The sequence below is a fragment of the Pseudopodoces humilis genome, chromosome 29, assembly GCF_049639895.1.
Source record: "Pseudopodoces humilis isolate 2021_Gansu_Grassland_sample_001 chromosome 29, ASM4963989v1, whole genome shotgun sequence".
NCBI lineage: Eukaryota > Metazoa > Chordata > Aves > Passeriformes > Paridae > Pseudopodoces > Pseudopodoces humilis.
This window is the reverse complement of record NC_142228.1, coordinates 267,285-284,895: the sequence shown is the minus strand read 5'-3', so window position 1 is coordinate 284,895 and position 17,611 is coordinate 267,285. Positions and strand designations below refer to the sequence as shown.

Sequence of the window (17,611 nt, the reverse complement as noted above, 5' to 3'; positions counted from 1 at the left end):
ACATGCCAGAATGACAAGCTGCTACCAACAGAGCAGCTTTTTGTGTCACACTCTTTAGGAGAATGTGGTAATTTGCAAATCAAATATCTAAGCTATTGAGGTTTTTGGTTTGAAAAGCTGTATGACCTTAATTCTGAAGAAAAAAAAAATAGAGATATTGGTTGAGTGAACTGTGTTATCCAGTCACACAGATCAGGAATAAGGGAAAATTCTGATTCTTTTTGCCTTCTCCAGCCTGCAGTTCAATCATTGCCCAAAATGGGCATCTTTGGAAGCTTGACTTAAAAGACGTATTTCTCATATTATGATCTTGTCTGCTGAAAAAAGCAAACTACATTGACACTCACTGCCACAGCCACCTGTGGTAGAGGAGAGTAAACCAAGAGACAACCCAATTTATCTCAGGTCTGAATACACCACTATTAGCAAAGGCAACTCTGTGTTTCCAGAGTCAGGCTGGACTCAGTGCATTAGGGCTACAGAGCTGAAAAACCACTGAAGTTCTCCCTGGGCTTCTCACCCAGGGAAAAAAGTGCTAACAGCTTTTCCTCAAGGGCAGCCTGTACTGTAAAGGCAAAATAATTCCACAGATTTTCAACACTGTGCTATTAATCAAAGCTAATAAAACTTCCCTGTAAACCAAACTCATCAAGTGTTTTCTGCCTACAGCCACCGGGTATTCGATATAAAATGGTCTTCACGTGACAGATTAAAAAGCTGCAGTGTTTTAGCCCCCAAACAGCTGCTGAAGTCAGGGAAAAAAAACAACACAAAGACACCTAGAGCTGAGCCAACGCAAAGAGGATAAACACATGCACTTGTGCCTGGGAAGAGTGATTTTATAATCCCTGTCACACTCAGTTCATGCAGCCACCATGTTTTAGAGTCTTAAGGGTAAGCCCCTTGATTTTGCTGCAGTCCCAGAAGTTGTTACCTACATGGTTTCTGTCCTGGGACAGCAATAGTATCCTCAGGCTTTTCACATTCGAGCTCCGGTCTAAGAGATCTACAGCTTTATCCAGGTCATCTTGGTTTTTCAAAGGAATAGAGAGCTGCAAAATAAAGAGCAGGGAGAAAAATCACCAGAAAAGACAGAAAAAAAAGTCTACTTCTACAACAGGTATTTAAACAAACATTAGAAAAATACCAGACTATAAAACAGGATTCTGACCATTCAGTTATTCCACAAATTTTCATTCCAATGCTGTCTTACTGTTCTTTTTAATGAGGTTTTCCTCCCATGTCAGAGAAATGGCTGACCCTAATGCAAACTCCTCTAAAGCATCACCCACAAAAGTATTAATTGCTACCTGGATTTGCCATTTGCAAAGAACTGAGACTTTGTCAGCCCCAGACTCTCTGATGAGAAAGTGGTGTCAGAATACTTACAAATCCAGAACTAATGATCAAGTGAAAATTGTGTTTCAGGCAGAAAGAGAATGTCCTAAGCAACACCAGAACAAGGGAACAAGACGGTGATGTTTGTCCAACACACACATCAGTGAGATGCTTTATCAGGATCAGCACATTTGCCTCTGGTTCAGGGATTCAACAATGGTTTGTATTAAAGGAAGACCCAAAAATGAAATTTCTGGGTACAGAATTTGTGATGGGAGAGCACTGACAGCTCAGTACCTCATTGTTCATGTAGTGGAGGTCCAGGGGCTGCCCAAAGGCTGTTTTCACTTTCTGTTGTACATCTTCGTAGCGCACAGGACGGACAAATGGGATAATCCTGTGAGGAAAGAGAACCACTGACTCAGTTCAGAGATATACTTGATAATGCAATCAAATCACATGGCTGAACCATTAAAACCACATTTGAATGGTCTCCTTTCATCCTGAAGCAAGTCGTGAACTTTTCAAATTTAAATTTGTATGTATAATTTCAATAAGTAATAATCTCTGGCCCATTTCCATACAGTTTGTCAAAATGCAATATTCAGCTGGAGATTTCAAATAGAATCCCTTGGTCCCTGGGCAGAAAAGTACCCTTTTTTGAGTAAATGTCTTTCACATAACAGGATACAAATGCCATGTGCACCCTGGCTTAAAAAATACCACCTGCTCTGGCACAGATGAGATACTGCCACAAAAAGCTGGATTGTGAGCACCAACTAACAAACTTGTCATGAGGCAGAAATAACAGGATACAACAAGGTCTCCCCTGAGCCTCCTCTTCTCCAGGCTAAACAATCCAAGATCCTCTTCACACATGAACTATTCTAATATCTGGTAATACTTTTTGTCCTCAATTGGAAGATTAGTGTTCTTTCCAATGCAATTTTTGCTAGTTAACTTTCTGAAAAAAGATCGGTTCCAACCAAAGAACTTCCAGATTTTTTTATATCTATCTTCCTCCTATTTCTTTTGCTACATCAGCACACAACAAATGATCAAGGGACTGTTTGGACTTCCAAATTACTGAGTGGACCACGGAAACTCAAGACCTGTTCTTGCTCATAGAGGCAACTCAGTGAGACCCTGAATTATCTCCCAGGGGTTTGTGGGGACAGGAGGGAGAGAGGCTTTCTGTAGGGGCCATAGACAGAAGCTGTGGCTGCCCCTGGATCCCTGGCAGTGTCCCAGGCCAGGCTGGATGGGGCTTGGAGCGCCCAGGGACAGTGGGAGGTGCCTTTGCCCATGGCTGGGGTGGCACTGGGTGTTTGGGGTCCCTTCCAACCCAAACCATCCTGGGATTCTATGACTCTGATGAACCTGTGCTTTGGATAGAAGACTTAGTTTCCCAGTCATCCATCCACACGGTTTCATCAGCCCTGGATGTCCTTTCAAGAGATGAAACTTTTGTTTTAAATAACCCTTGTGTTAGTTGGATTCCTCAGCCTCTTCCCATGAAGGGTTATCTTGCTACCAGACCTACAACATTCAGCTATTTGGAAATAATTGTCCTTGCTAAAAAGCAGCCCACAATAACATTTTCTACATTTTCCTAGGAAACCCATACATGAAATCACAGTACTCTGGCACCACACAAATGCAGTGTGGCTCTCAGGCTCTTATAAAGGCTCCCATTCTACACTCAGTGCTTTCAAAAGCACTGCTGTTCTCAGGTGCCACAAATTTTATTAGTTTAAAAACTCTGTGCACTCTTCTAACACAAAATCTTGGACTGCAGGGTTTAAGGAGCCCATTCCTGCCTGACCACCTTAAATATTTGTGGTTAGATCTGGCAGCTCCTGTGAAACTGAGCACACACACTGACATTCTGGTGCAAGCTCCCTGTCTGGAACTGCACACAGTGCTGGGAGCAGGGAACTCAGGCCAGCACAACTGCATAATTAGACTGGCACACAATCAACCTTTTCATTTTAGGAAAAAACCCCAGGAGAAAACCCTTCTGCCCCCCGAAATGCACCCAGCAGACAGGCAAGATGATCAGCCTGTGGTGACAGGATTTTGTTGCTGAGCTCCCCTGCCCTGACACAGCGTGACATGTCCCACTGTGGCTCTGTTGTTGCTCCCACAAAGCCCCTGACACAGCAGAGTGCTGAGCACACCTGGCTGAAAAAGGAGGAAGCAAATCCCAGTGATGATTACCTGTAAAATTTCTCCCACAGCACAAATGTCACTGACAGAATTCATCACATAGGATTGCAGTGAAGAAACAGTTCAGGTTTTGAGGAAGAGTAGAAATTATTCTCCACAGCCTGCTTTGCCAACAAAGAACACTTCTGCTTTTCTAACAGAAATCCCAAAATCTGACAAAGGAGAAGCTTCAACAACTTGGCCAATAACCTGTGCTAGAACAGGCTGTGAGGATCACTACAGACAACTGGTCCTCCTGTATCATGGACATTAAATTTGCAATTCATCATGAAATAGTGAACCACTTCAGTGTTAGAAGTACTGCCTGGCCTGGGAGAAACCAGAGGATTCCCACAAGCTGGCTGTGAAGATGGCACATACATTCCTGCTTACAACCCAATCAACATCTTCCAAAATATGGACACTATAACCCAGCATCAAGATCACATTTTCCCTCAGTGAGACCAGACCCAGAGACCACAGACAAACCTGGAGCCTTCCTGAGCGTTCACACAGCCACCAGCCACTAAATGTTTCTAGAGCTCCTCTCAATTTGATAGCAAATAAGAGGCTTTTTGGAACCTACTTTGAAATATTTCAGCAATTTTATCCATTGCAAACATTGCTGTAAAAACCGAAACTGCTATTTCAGTTATTTCTGGTTTTTTTCTTCTAAAAGAATGTCTCTCGAAACCAAATATCAGAGGAAATAACAAAGAAGCTTTTACACCAATGAAAAAAAATCTTTCCTTGTTGTATCTATTGCTCAATCACAGCAGGGCAGTGATAATGACAGGACATCAGGAAGTGTGAAACTAGAAAAGAATGACGCTGATTTGATCAGCTTCATTTGGTTTCAGTTAAATGAAATAAAATGGGAATGTATCTCAAATAAGATTTTCAGGCTGAACTTGTTTCAGGCTGGACAGCTTTTAAAAATGCTGCACTTCACTTACAAATAAATATTATGGAAATAAATCAGTGTTTTATGACACACTGATCTCTAAAAATAACCAAGTTGTGTGTGACCTGTTTGCTATTGCCTTCACTGTGTGATTTCCATTCAGGAAAAAGGAAAGCAAAGCCAACAAAATATTTAAGCTAAATTACTGATGACTAAATCACTCTCCTAAGCAAAGAATCAAAGCAGTGAAGGCCAACTTACCGTCTCTCCCCATTATGTTCAAACTTTATCCTGACATCATTCTGCAGGAGAAAAAACAAAAGGTGAGTTCACAATGAAACTCTGGCACACAACAGCACACAAATGCACTGCATTATGATTTTAGTATTTTAACTTTCTCCATGGAAGCTGAAGCAGGCTGTGGAAACAAGTGGCTGATACATGAACATAGCAAACTGCTGAAGGAGAAAGAGAAGGAAAGCGGAAAAACTAAGCTGTAATTTTTGTAAACTGACACTTACACAGAGGACATTGAAATAAACGTTAAAAAATATTAATTTAACACTGCATAGGAAAAATCTGAAATTCAGTCCTGACTGCTTATTAATCTGAAGTTAACTTTCTTTAAGCATGCTCAAAGCATATATGGCAAAAAAGAGAGAAGGAACGTGCTACATTTTTTATTCCTACTCATATTTTAAAATTTTTATTCCTATTTACTATTCTTTATTCTTAAGACATGGACTAAATCTCTCCTTTTGCAGAAATGCAGTCCCTGAAACTTAGAGTTACAAACAGGTTGATTCCGTCTCATCTTTTAAAATTCTAAGGTTTTAGCAAAAGGGTCATCAGCACCATCTGGGGAGTTAAAAGCACTGACTGTGCAACCTGTGCAGTCACTGTAAACTCAGAAGATGCTGAGTGGCATGGAAGAGTCAACAAGCTGAACTTTCAACTCTGGGCATCACAGTTCAAATCCCAATTTAGGTCAGAAAGATAAAAATAGAAGGGAAAATTCTGCTCTGATAAGACTCCATCATTTCTGCTACACAATTTATGTGATTGGAATAGATTAAACCATCTGTGAAAGTCTCAGACAATAGGCAATCATACATCTAGGAACTTCAAAAAAACATGGCCAGGAAATGCTCTTTAGCTGGAGGAAGTCTCTGGCAGGCCCAGTGGTCAAGAATGCAGTTCAAAAGGATCCATGGAGTCCCTGGGAGCACATGGAATTCCTGCAGCAGTGCTGGAGGGACAGCATTGGGAAAATGACCTTCCCAATCCCAGCAACGACCAGCTGCACGCGGGTCATTCACACATAATTTTAAAGTGTTTTTTCAGACATGGGACGAGAAAGAACTCAGTCTAGAATTAATCCAAAATGAAACAAATTCCAGAGAACCCATTTGAACTGAGCAGTAAAGGAACAATGCAGCAAAAAGCACAGGAATAACATCCTATAAAAGATGTCTACCAGCCAACTCCTGATCAAAAAGTTGTTCTTTGGGACATTGCATGAAGGAATGATTGCTTTATATCAGGATTTTCAGGAAAGTAAGGCTTTGAAGCATTTAATTTAAATGACATTCAGCATCTCCAGACAAAGCTGCATTATTCTGCCCTTCCTTCTTACCAGAGCATTGATAACATCATTTTCTCCAGGAAAAAGTCTGGAGAAATGAGGAATGAACCTTAAAAGACTTAAAAGCATTGACTCCACTACTCATTATCTTGGAAGTCACAGACTGGTTTGGGTGGAAAGGGACCTTAAAGCCCACCCAGAGCCACCCCAGCCAGGGCAGGGACACCTCCCACTGTCCCAGCTGCTCCAGCCCCAGTGTCCAGCCTGGCCTTGGGCACTGCCAGGGATCCAGGGGCAGCCACAGCTGCTCTGGGCACCTGTGCCAGGGCCTGCCCACCCTGCCAGGAACAATTCCTGCCCAAAATCCCATCCATCCCTGCCCTCCTTCAGCTTAAGGCCTTTCCCCCTTGTCCTGACCCTACAAGAAATGTGCACACACTGCTACACCAGGACAGAGTCAGGGAAGAAAAGCTTCCCCTGCCTCCCACCTGCTTAAAGAAATTCCATAAAGTCACTGCACACAACTTGAAGAGTCCAAATTCATAATTGCTAATATGGAAATGGAGCCAGCTTTCTTACCGGAATTTTTTTTTCTTCCACTGCAGAGGCACACTGGTTCATTATTGCAGGGCTGCCCAATAGTGGGGGACTGCTGGCATTGTGTTTTTTCTTTAAAAAAGAATAAAATCACTTTAAAAAATGGAAATATAACTGTGAAATCAGAAAGCCACTCGCTCAATTTTTTAGCTAGGCAGACCAAACCCCATAAAAAATACATACGGGGAGAATCCAGTATATTAAGATGTTGCAAATGATCAAATACACATATATACATACATATATAACATAATGCATATTAAATATTTTATTAAACTATATAACTATATAGCATATTCAAGATATAATATATACAGCTTATATGATATATTAATTTATCTCACATAAAAATATAAAAAATAGAAAAACGACCATATTTGCTGAGCAGGGTCAAGGAGCTAATTCACAACTGATGCTTTGGCTGTTGGAGGCACAGGACAGAGCCAAGGCAGCAGATCCTCTGTCCACCCGCTCTGTCCTGTCTTCCCCCGTGTCACCAGTTCAGGTGTTCACCAACTGGCCCATTACCTGTTTGTTGGAGTGAGCAGTGTCTTTGTTCTTCATGGTGTCATACCCAGGCAGCCGGTGACGCCTGCCCATCTGGAGTGCCACCAGGTCCTTCATGATGGACTTCAAGGCCTCTTGTTCATCTGTGATGCACAAGAATTTTAGGAGTAAGTTGTCTGTGTGAGCACCAACCATGACATTTCTGCACCTCTGACACTTCTGCACTGGTTCTCTGCCGGCTCATAGAAGAACAATCCTTTTTAGGATCTTGGCAAATACACCATGATTTAGTCATAAAAAAGCCCAAACTTAACTGAATACCATGACATAATAAACTGACCGATAAATGTTAAGTCTCTTGTCCAATGTCATAGAAAGATCAGGCCAGAGTACAGATAAAAATGAACATCCCCAGGCCCTAATTCTTTCCAAAAGGCCTCACAACAAACAGTAAAACCTGGACAGATTTGCTAGAGCATCACAGGTCACTTAGGAAGGGCAAACCAACGTGCTTCTGCCAAGGAAAACCTGGTCAAAGTCTGTTCTTTCCCATTTTATATCCTGTTAACTGAATTCTTGCTTGCTAGTGGAATAAACCATGGCCAGTAGAAAGAGAAATGAAAATGTGGACAAAGATTAATCTTGGAGTACCTGTGAACACAAATCCACTTGCACTGATTGCCCCAACACGTTCCTCTCTTCCCTCAGAACAAGCTGACGGAATAAAATTCAAACCATTTTATGAGATTTCAAGATCTGCTGAACAGGTTATCCAGCACTAAGAACACTGTCTGTTGGCAAAGTACAATGCAGCAGGTTCAATTCAAGGTTTCTTACTTTGCAGCAATATAAAAACACACATTGATTTTTTTCTTGTATGTTCCACTAAGAATTACTTTACGAAGATTCCTGGTGTAACCAATTTAAAGTATTCTCTCCCACAGGCTGTTTTGAGAAGTGATATTTAGCAGAACTTTGTGTTTAGAGAAAAAAACAAAGATGTGAAAGGAGAGAAATGCACAGTAGCTGGGCCGTGATGGATGGTAAATGAAGGTCTAAAAGCTATGAAAATGCATCCTTTACTTGAGCAAGGATAACAACCCTAAATTCCTTGATATTGCAAAAGGTGAAGGAGCTGCCAAGTGAAGTTTTGTCCAAAATGGGGCTGCACTGGGCACTTGGCTCCCAGGCACTGTGCCACAGCTAACACACCTCATGCTGGCACTCTGATCCTGGCACACTCCTGCCCTCTGGATTGCCTGGCTGCTGGCTCGCCGTATCATGACTCAAAAAGGTTTTAGGGATAAAGTGTTTTTTCCTTGGCAAATAATACACTCAGTTAAATCCTTCCTAATATTAAGGCATTACTTAGGCATGGAATTTAAAGCAATGATTTGATCAGCTCTGGACATGCTCTGGGGAATCTGCCCTTTCTGAAAGAGTTTGGGAGGACCTGAACCCTAGTTTTGAATGTAAAGCTTTGTTTTTGATAATTGGGACTTTTGGAAGTGATGTGAACCAGATGAGGTTATCACAGCCCTACTCACATGATGGGGTGTCTGGTGTGCAGTGCCTGATTTGCACAGCTCCTCCTTTCTTCCCTCACTATGTCACTTTGAAGAGTTTGAATTGAAATGAGCATTTTTTGAAGCTGATTTGTAAATAACTGAGACTAAATTTTAAGAATCTACCATGGCTACACACTTGTCCCTGATTCATGGCACTGGTCTGATGGGTAGTCCCTTGCATTTGGGAACAGCTGCTGAACATCAAGTGATGGACTGGCTCACATCTATACTTCTCTACAGAAGGGACTCAGTGGGACTATTTGTTTCTGCAATTTCATGTCGTGCATTTGCTCATGAGTCTCTCCAAAGCAGTTAGCTTATGTTTTATGCAGAAGACTGGCTTCATAATTAATCACTGCCTGAATAACAAACTACATTTTCGCAATGCTTAAGGATGACAGATGTTGGACACATACGGCTTGTAAAGAACACAGGGAGCCAATCCTGCTAAAAGTTAAAAGCAAAACGGGAAAAATACACCTCTTTGTAAGGAGGAAACATCTGAAGAAGTCCCACTCAGAACAGAAGTCACGCTAGGATTATCTTTGCTAAAACCAATAGTTTCTGCCCAAGTCTGTTTTAGCTTTCACAGGATCCCCAAATGGTTTGGATTGGAAGGGACCTTAAAAGCCACCCATTCCCAGCCCAGCCATGGCAGGGACAGCTCCCACTGTCCCAGGCTGCTCCAGCCCCAATGTCCAGCCTGGCCTTGGGCACTGCCAGGGATCCAGGGACAGCCCCAGCTGCTCTGTGCACCTGTGCCAGGGCCTGCCCACCCTGCCAGGAACAATTCCTGCCCAATATCCCATCCTGCCCTGCCTTCTGCCAGTGGGAAGCCATTCCCTGTGTCCTGCCCATTCAGGCCCTTGTAAAGTGTCTCTCTTTCTTGCAGGCTCTCTTCAGGTGAGTCCTAACTCAGTCCTAGAGCACTCAACACCTGAGATACATCCACTGTGGATGCATCAGAATGTTACACATGTTTCAGAATGTTATACCAAAAACCAGAAACATCAAGCCTAGACCAGATCATGGAAGGGAATGAAAAGAAATCTCCTAATGCATCTGCAGAAGGTGTTAATTACAAAAAAAAAAAAAAATTAAAAAAGGAACGCAGAGCAGAGAATATAAAAAAATCCAGATCAAAACCCACCAAATCTCTGCTGTCCAAGACAAGCCAAATGAGACAATAACCACATTGTGGTAGTGGAGAAGGGAGAGCACTCCCTGACGTTCCAACTGCATGTAAAAGAAGCAAGGGGTATAAGTAACACAACCAAAGCAAGAGGCTGCTTTCTGAGAAGCACATCAGCCAAAAGAAATAATTGCTGGGATCTATCTCAACACTAAGTAACCCCTTGTGGGACGAAAATGTGAAGAAATAGCTGTGACTGAACGTGAAGTTCCAGGTAGGCAATGGCACAACATTTTTTTTTGTTTTTTTAATGTTTCCAACTTTACAGTTGAACATTTAACCTTTACTGGAGTGTCTCCAATTTACTGATATTCTTTCAGCTTGATAGTATTACGAACAGCTCTGGAGTCACCTGGCAAACAACGGCTGAAACCGTGCACAACAAAACACTACAGCCTATGGCCTGGAACATCCCCGAGGTTCCTACCACCCAAAACACTCAGGGAAGAGCTGGGAAACAAATTTTCCACGACAGTGCAGTTTGGGTTTGGCCAGATACCAGGATGAAGAAGAGCTTGTCCTAGCACAGTTCCTTTGGGCAGGAAGCAAACAAGATGCGAAAGCAGTTTATAACTGAGGGCTCATGACAAGAAATCAAGTCCATCAAAGAATTATGTCTGGGAGTAAGAATTCTCCTCCAAACAGTATCATCACTGGAAAACAAAGATCAGTGCTTGCAATGGTTGGCTACAGGTGTTTGGTCCCAGGCTCCAGGCTGTGTGCAGTCTGCAGGCGCTCACTTGTGGCAGAGGACACATCCAGACAACTACGAGTCCCTTACTACAGACCATGGTTGGCTGGGAAGAGAATTTATTAGCTTTATTAGCTAAATAAATTAGCTTTATTTATAGGCAACTTGTGAATTTACAACAAAACTCTGAAAGGCTGCATCTAAACACTAGAGCTCAACGCTCTCAGGCACAGGGTGGGACTGCTGGGCTGTCTGAGCAGGACCACGAGTTGGACTCCACGATCCCTGCGGGTCCCTTCCAACTCGGGATATTCTATAAACCCCACTTAGTGCCCTGCAAGGTCTGTATCTCACTCACTGCAGTCATTCTAACACTGAAATATTATTTATCTTCCTAAAACTGGAACAGTTAATGCTCTAACAAAGGGGATGGAACCACTTCAGGCAAGTGAATCTTATTATACAATTTTAGTAGTCTTACATTGAGCTATTGGCTCACTACTACTAAACAACACATCCTTGTTGATGTTGATGAGGTAGGACATGACAGAGTATTTATCTCTTAAAAGTATAAGATGAAGTCAAATATTGATCTGAGTTTGTGTAGGGAAAAATTGTGCCTGGTGAGGACAGCACAGTGATGGATTTAATGCTGAAAACACGAACACTTCTTTATCTCCATCCAAACAGAGGATTTCCATAAAGTGACTTGGAGAAGCACATGGAGCAGCATTACATTAATCGCACAATGCAGAAGCTGCTATAAATGAGAATGAAGCAATTTTTGGAGCACTGAGAGACCCTGTTTTGCCTGGTCTCCAGCAGGTCTGGGAAACACTGTTCTGCTTTGTGCGGGAAAGATGTTGTCCAGGAAATGCTTTTCATGTTTTAAAAACTACACTCAAGGATTTTTATAACTTCGATAAAAGCGAACTGCTGCTCACAGAGAAAGTTATTCCTCTCCACAAAGCATTTACTTCAACCAATCTGTGGTTTGTTACACAGGTCTGAATAAGTCAGAAATGGAAACAGTTTTGAAAAAAAAAAAAAATAGATCCCAAAGTCAGAACAGTGGAAGTATCTGCACATGGATAAAAACAGGAAGCCTGTGAACCCCCTCAGCCAGGATCATGTTTTATCTGGTGTCATAGTGGGACACATGATGCCAAATTGGTTTAAAAGAGAAAGAAGTGAATATATATGTGTGTTTGTTATCTACCACCACAATAGCAAATCTGGTTGGGGCGAGTGATTGCCAGATCCAGGGGCGAGGAGGAAATTTTAGACAAATTGTGTCTATGTTAAAGGTCCCAAAAAAGTCTTGCAAAGAGTTTCATTGTGAGTCCTTTGCTGTGGGTAGTTAAAGCTACTGTGTGCAAGCTTTAGGAAATCACAGATGACCTGGTTTGTAGAATGAGAGGAAAAACCAGAGAGCTCTACTAGGCTTATCCTTGTGGGATATATTCAGGGTGATTCACAAGTTAAAGCCTGGGATTTGAGCCGATCCTAAGCTGCAGGCTGAGCCCTGCTCCCTCCCCACGGGTGTCCCTGGGCGCGTGTGAGCCAGGGGAAGGAAGTGACACAGGCAGGAAAAGCAAGCGGATCGAGGGAAGGCCGGAGGCAGCAGGGACTGCACACCCCAAAGGCAGCACAGCTACAGCACAGCCCCGGGCTGAGATCCCGGTGTTAATCCTGCCAAGGAGTGTCTGGAGGGAAATAAACCCCAGGAACTGTCCCGGCTGTGCAGGGCTCAGTCCACTCCACGTGAGCCCCGGCTGAACCGGAGCTCCCGCAAACTCTGACATCAACCACTCCACGTGTCCTTCAGGTGGGTTATGAAATATCAGATTAAAGAAAATCAGAGTGTGATATATAGCCCATCATCCATTATTAATCAGTTTATTTGGTTACAGTTGCTGAACGAATTTAGGTTTTTCCTACTACAAAGGGATCTGCTTGCATCTGTGCCATGATACACATAATGCTATGGTGGAGTGGTCCATGAAATTGTATTTTTTCATTCTGCACTCACATGTTTACAAACACAGGTCCATCTGCCATTGGAAAACGCTTTCATGGAAATCCAACTTCGTACTTCTAAACCATTTTAAGTTTATGAACCACCCTGCTGCTCTAAACAGAGTGGACTACACTATTCCTCTCTTTGTAACGAGAAATCTAGCAATGGATTTGCATGAATTTGTTGTATTTACCATATCAAAACAGAGTAAAGGGAAATTGAAGTAGTTGTAGAATAACATTTGCAATGCTTTTTGAATTTAAAGTATAAAACCTAATTATGCATACAGACTAAATGGAGAGTCTTAGAATACTAAACTTGGTTGTAGAGAAGAAATATTAAAGTTGTAGCCCATGAAGCTATGAAACTCCAGAACAGCAGGAATTTCCTTGCCAATATGCAAATATGAGGAAGTTCTGGTTTAGAGCAATTAAAAGTTTAATTCTAGCACCTCTCTTTAAGCTAAAAAAGGAATTAATTAACACAAGACCTCCTCCATAAGCAGCTCTTTATACAGGACATGCAGTCCAAATCCAAATTAATTTGAATTAATCAATTAAATTCAGTCATGGAAACTCCTCATAACAACGTTTTCCACTTGGAAAAGAGTTCTTCCAACTCCTTTGCTTGTTTTTATATGTTACTGTCTGGGCTAAGGATGGCAAATGAGAACTCGGGGGGAACTCCATAAAGGAAAATCTATTTTGATGGACTCCCAAGCTTCACTTAATACCAAAAATTTCTCCAATTAAGCTGAAGCACAACAATTCCCATCTCAAGAAGAGCCAACTTCTCCTGGAGGCTGAAAGAGCCCCCTGAGCTCAGCCCGACCCGCTGATCCCCGCCGTCTCTGTCCGGCCAAGTTTAGTAAAAGCCCGGGGCACCGCACGTTTCCCGTAAAGCAGTTTTTACCATTTTAACCAAACCCGTGAAAGTTCGCCGCTTCCCCGGGGCCCGCCCGTGGAGCCCCCGGGCCGCGCAGCCCCAGCGCCCGCAACAGCGGCCCGGCCGCGGGCCCGGCCGAGCTCCCGCTCCCCGGCCCGGCCGAGCCCCGCCGCCCCCTGCCCGCCCGGCGCCCCCGGCCCATGACACGGCCCCGGTTTGCGGGGTTTCTCCGCCGCTCCTCACCCATGGCTGCGGGCGGCGGCCCCGCTCACGGCGGGCGCTGCGGGACGGCGCTGTCACCGCCGCGGCTCCATGGCGGCCGGGCCGAGGGGGAGGGCTCAGAGCCGCCGCCGCCACATTCCCAGGCCCCGCGCCGCCGCCTCCTCCCGGCGGCCGCGCCCGGGGAGCCCGGGCGGGGGTGGGAGCGGCGCGGGCGCCGCGGGCGCGTCCCGGTGCCCCCGGTCCGGGCGGGCCGGCCCCGCCGCCGCCGCCCGCAAAACAAACCGCTCGGCGGCCGCCGCGCACCCGCCGCCTGCTGCCAATCACAGCGGCAGCCGCCGCCGCCCGCCAATCAGCGCCGCCGGGGCGCCCACCCGACGGCGCTGCCGGCCAATGGGCGCGCGAGCAGCCGCGCCGCTCGCCCCGCCTCCCCGCGGAGCCGGCTGTCAATCACGGGGGCCCCTTTCGCCGCGGAACAGCCACGCCCCCTCGCGCTGCAGGAGGCGGGAAAGAGCAGAGCGCCACGCCCCCGCCGCTGTCAATCAAAGTGACGGATGGCGGCGCGGCCCCGCCCACCGGGCGGGAGCGGGAGCGGGTCTGGGAAGAACAGAAAGAAAAAATGGAGTTTTGTCCCTCTGCCTGTGCTGTATCTGCACTAAAACACCTCTGGGAGTCAATGCACAGGGTGCATAAGAAGAAATGTTCCCTTAAAATTAACTAATTATAATAAAAAATCATGCTAGGTTGTGTCTGATGCAACTGCTGGGTAACTCCGTTCACACACCACCGTGTGCTGCTGAGATCATCCCATCCAAGCCAGGAATTCTACTCTCAGTCGTGATTGCTTGGGGTTGGAAAGGACCTTAAAGATCATCGCATTCCATGCTCTGCCACGGGGTGTGTTTAGATCAAATCAAACCTTTAAAAGCAACATCGAGCCTGCTCTTTCCCGGCTTCTGTGTCCACTGCATCTGCAGGATGGTATTTTCATCGTGTCTTTTCCACATAAGGAACAGCAGAAGGAGTTTATTTTAAAAAGGAGCCCATCTCCAGTTCCCTGTTGTGGCCAGGGCCACCCTGCTGCTGGGAAGCACACCTCGAGCAGATGTTTCAGCTGCTGCTTTTCAGTCTGGCCAATGTCCGGCAGCAAGTGCAGTGTTCTAGGAGTGGCTTTTTACTGATTTTGGAACCACTTTTTGACAGACTTTTCACAGCTTCAAGATAGCTCATCACTATCCTTTATCAACCACTAAATCTCAGTTTCCTCACTAATTTCCAATAAAACACTCTTGGTATCCTCCACAGACTTCTTCTTGTCCACAAATTTACATCCTTGTACTCTGCCTGCTACATTTCATCTCATCTCTATTTCTCACTCTTCAGTCATCCAATCTCCAAGATACTCCAGTTCCCTCATATTATTGAAGCCTCCCACTTTTGTTCATCACCAAATTTGATTTTAATGCTCGCTCTTTTTGCCAGGATCGTCATAAAAAGCCTTTTCTAGGAGAGGGAAGAGCCCATGCCATGCCCTGGCAGAAATTTAGTGTCAATTCCCCACTGCACCAGCCCTGATTTCAAACCATTCCATCATCACCTCACCATTTGTTATTTTTGCCTATCTTGCAGTTCCTACATGTTTGCATACAAAATTCTCAGTTGAAATCCTGCTAAAGGAGAATGATTCTATGTCCTTTGTGTAGAAACTCCGTTTACCGAGTCCCAAAGATATTAGACCGGTGAGTGGCAGCTTGTGACAGGAGCCAGGAGCTCCTGGCAGATGGTAGGAGACACCCACCCTGGTGGAACTCGCTCTTCCCTTCCCCAACTGCCCAGGGTGTCTGGATTTCACTGAAGCTTTCCCCCACCCCCTTCCCAAATTGAAAATAGAATGATTTGTCCTTAACAGCTCATCACTTCACCCACCTGTCAAGTCTAATGTGTAAACCAACAAGTTTTATCTCTTGATTTGTGGTTTCCCCATTTTACAGACATTCTCACATCACTATCTACATGTAAGTGCCATCAGGACTTTTTTGGACCACTACAGACCCTTGCACCTCTTTTATTTTTTTTTCCCCCGACAAGCTGGTAAATCCTTCCTGAACTGGAATCCAATTGCTACCAAAATAGGTGCCCCATTTTTGTGTAACTTGAGAAAAAAAAAAGAATAATTCCTTTCTGACTTTTACTGTGTACTTAATACTGTACTGGTATTGTGCATAAACACAGAATCTCAGAATTATTTGGGTTGGAAGAGACCTTAAAGCCCACCCAGAGCCACCCCAGCCATGGCAGGGACACCTCCCACTGTCCCAGGCTGCTCCAGCCCCAATGTCCAGCCTGGCCTTGGGCACTGCCAGGGATCCAGGGGCAGCCCCAGCTGCTCTGGGCACCTGTGCCAGGGCCTGCCCACCCTGCCAGGGAGGAATTTCTTCCCAATATCCCATCTAATCCTTCTCTCTATCAGCCTGAACCCAGTTCTCCTTGTCCTGCCATTCCAATTCCTGATGACGATCAGGTTATTTGTTTCACGCCAGCTGATATTCCGTGGTTTTCCACCCCGATTGCCAACATCCTTCCAAAGCTGCAGCTTCCCAGCAGAGAAACTTCACTCCTGTAAACAGCAACTGCAGAACATACTTAATTCTTGAATTTATTCAGATTGGCTGATGCCATTTAATGTAAAATGATCAGTAAAGATACTGACAGAGACTCTCCAGGAGCTATGTTTCCAGTCAAGCCATTTGTTTTAAAGGAACGTTGTAAGGCCTGTCACGCAGCGTCAAATAAGAAAAGGAAGTGTAATCCCTATTTTAGGGACTTAAGGGCATCGCACAGAGAGATAGTGACTTGTTAAAAGTTACACAGGAAGTCTGGAGTGGACTTTTGGGATTTAATTCCTGGCATCTTTTCCTAGTATCTTAATCACTATGCCATCATCTTGTTTTCTATTTTGGTAGTATTTCCATTTTCTGAAGCATACCTGACTCAAAGTGCCCCTTTTCCTTGCTATCAGATGTACTATTTCTTCTTTCCTTCCTGCTTCCCTTCTTGTTTAGGTAGACACATCCTCCCTGGGGAGCAGAGCAGGCTCCAGGCTGAGCCTTGTCCCATGCCAAAACTTCCTTATTCTACATCTTGGACTTCACAGCCACAGAAGGGTGTGAGGAGGAGAAACCCTGTAAACAGAAGCAGAGAATCCTTGAATGGTTTGGGTTGGAAGGACCTTGAAGCTCGTACGTGCCATCCCCTGCCATGAGCAGGGACACCTCCCACTCTCCCAGGCTGCTCCAAGCCCTGTCCAGCCTGGCCTTGGGCACTGCCAAGGATGGGGTATCCAATCTTCAGAGGATGCATTGAAAGGGTTCTGCACTGTCTTCTGCAGATGTAAGAGTAATCTCACCAATTGCACCAATCCAAAAATTTCTTGTTGCGTTCTCAGCTTTGAAAACAAAGTGAATTCAACACTATCATTGTTATCCACCTCTAGGACAGCATGGCAGGATACATATAGGCCCAAATGTATCTCTCCCCCAGCAGAAGACATGAATCATGCGAAACTCCTGCAAAACACGCCCGGAACGGCCTTTCTCAGCCGGGAGGAGCAGCTGTGCCCCTGTGCCCGTCCTGCTGCCGAGGGCTGGGCCTGGCTGCCAACAGCAACCCAGCAGAGGGAGCTCTGAAGCCGGTTAAAAACCACATCTGCTCTGCCTTTGGAATGGCAAAATTAGAGAAGGAAGGGGAGGAAGAACATTAAAAATATTATGTGCTTTTAGATCATTACTTCCTCTGAGCTGACAGTCTGGACTGTTTCTAGAACAGCATGAATGAGAAAGCTCAAAATTAAATGCTTCTTCCAGTCACAGATTATTCTCCCAGATTAATCTCAGAGAC

General features: G+C 44.7%; 1 protein-coding gene across 1 annotated transcript in view; it reads right to left on the bottom strand.

Annotated features, from left to right (window-relative positions):
• The window catches only part of MAP3K3 (mitogen-activated protein kinase kinase kinase 3), a 33,929-nt gene extending 20,080 nt beyond the window's left edge, over positions 1–13,849 (bottom strand). The window contains exons 1-6 of the mRNA XM_014261038.2: positions 13,739–13,849; positions 7,161–7,282; positions 6,615–6,704; positions 4,712–4,752; positions 1,636–1,735; positions 939–1,052 (exon numbers count right to left, since the gene is read on the bottom strand). Of these exons, the coding sequence (XP_014116513.1) occupies positions 939–1,052; positions 1,636–1,735; positions 4,712–4,752; positions 6,615–6,704; positions 7,161–7,282; positions 13,739–13,742 (471 nt within the window). The 5' untranslated portion in view covers positions 13,743–13,849. The remainder of the gene's footprint in view (positions 1–938; positions 1,053–1,635; positions 1,736–4,711; positions 4,753–6,614; positions 6,705–7,160; positions 7,283–13,738) is intronic.
• Positions 13,850–17,611: the final 3,762 nt, after the last annotated feature.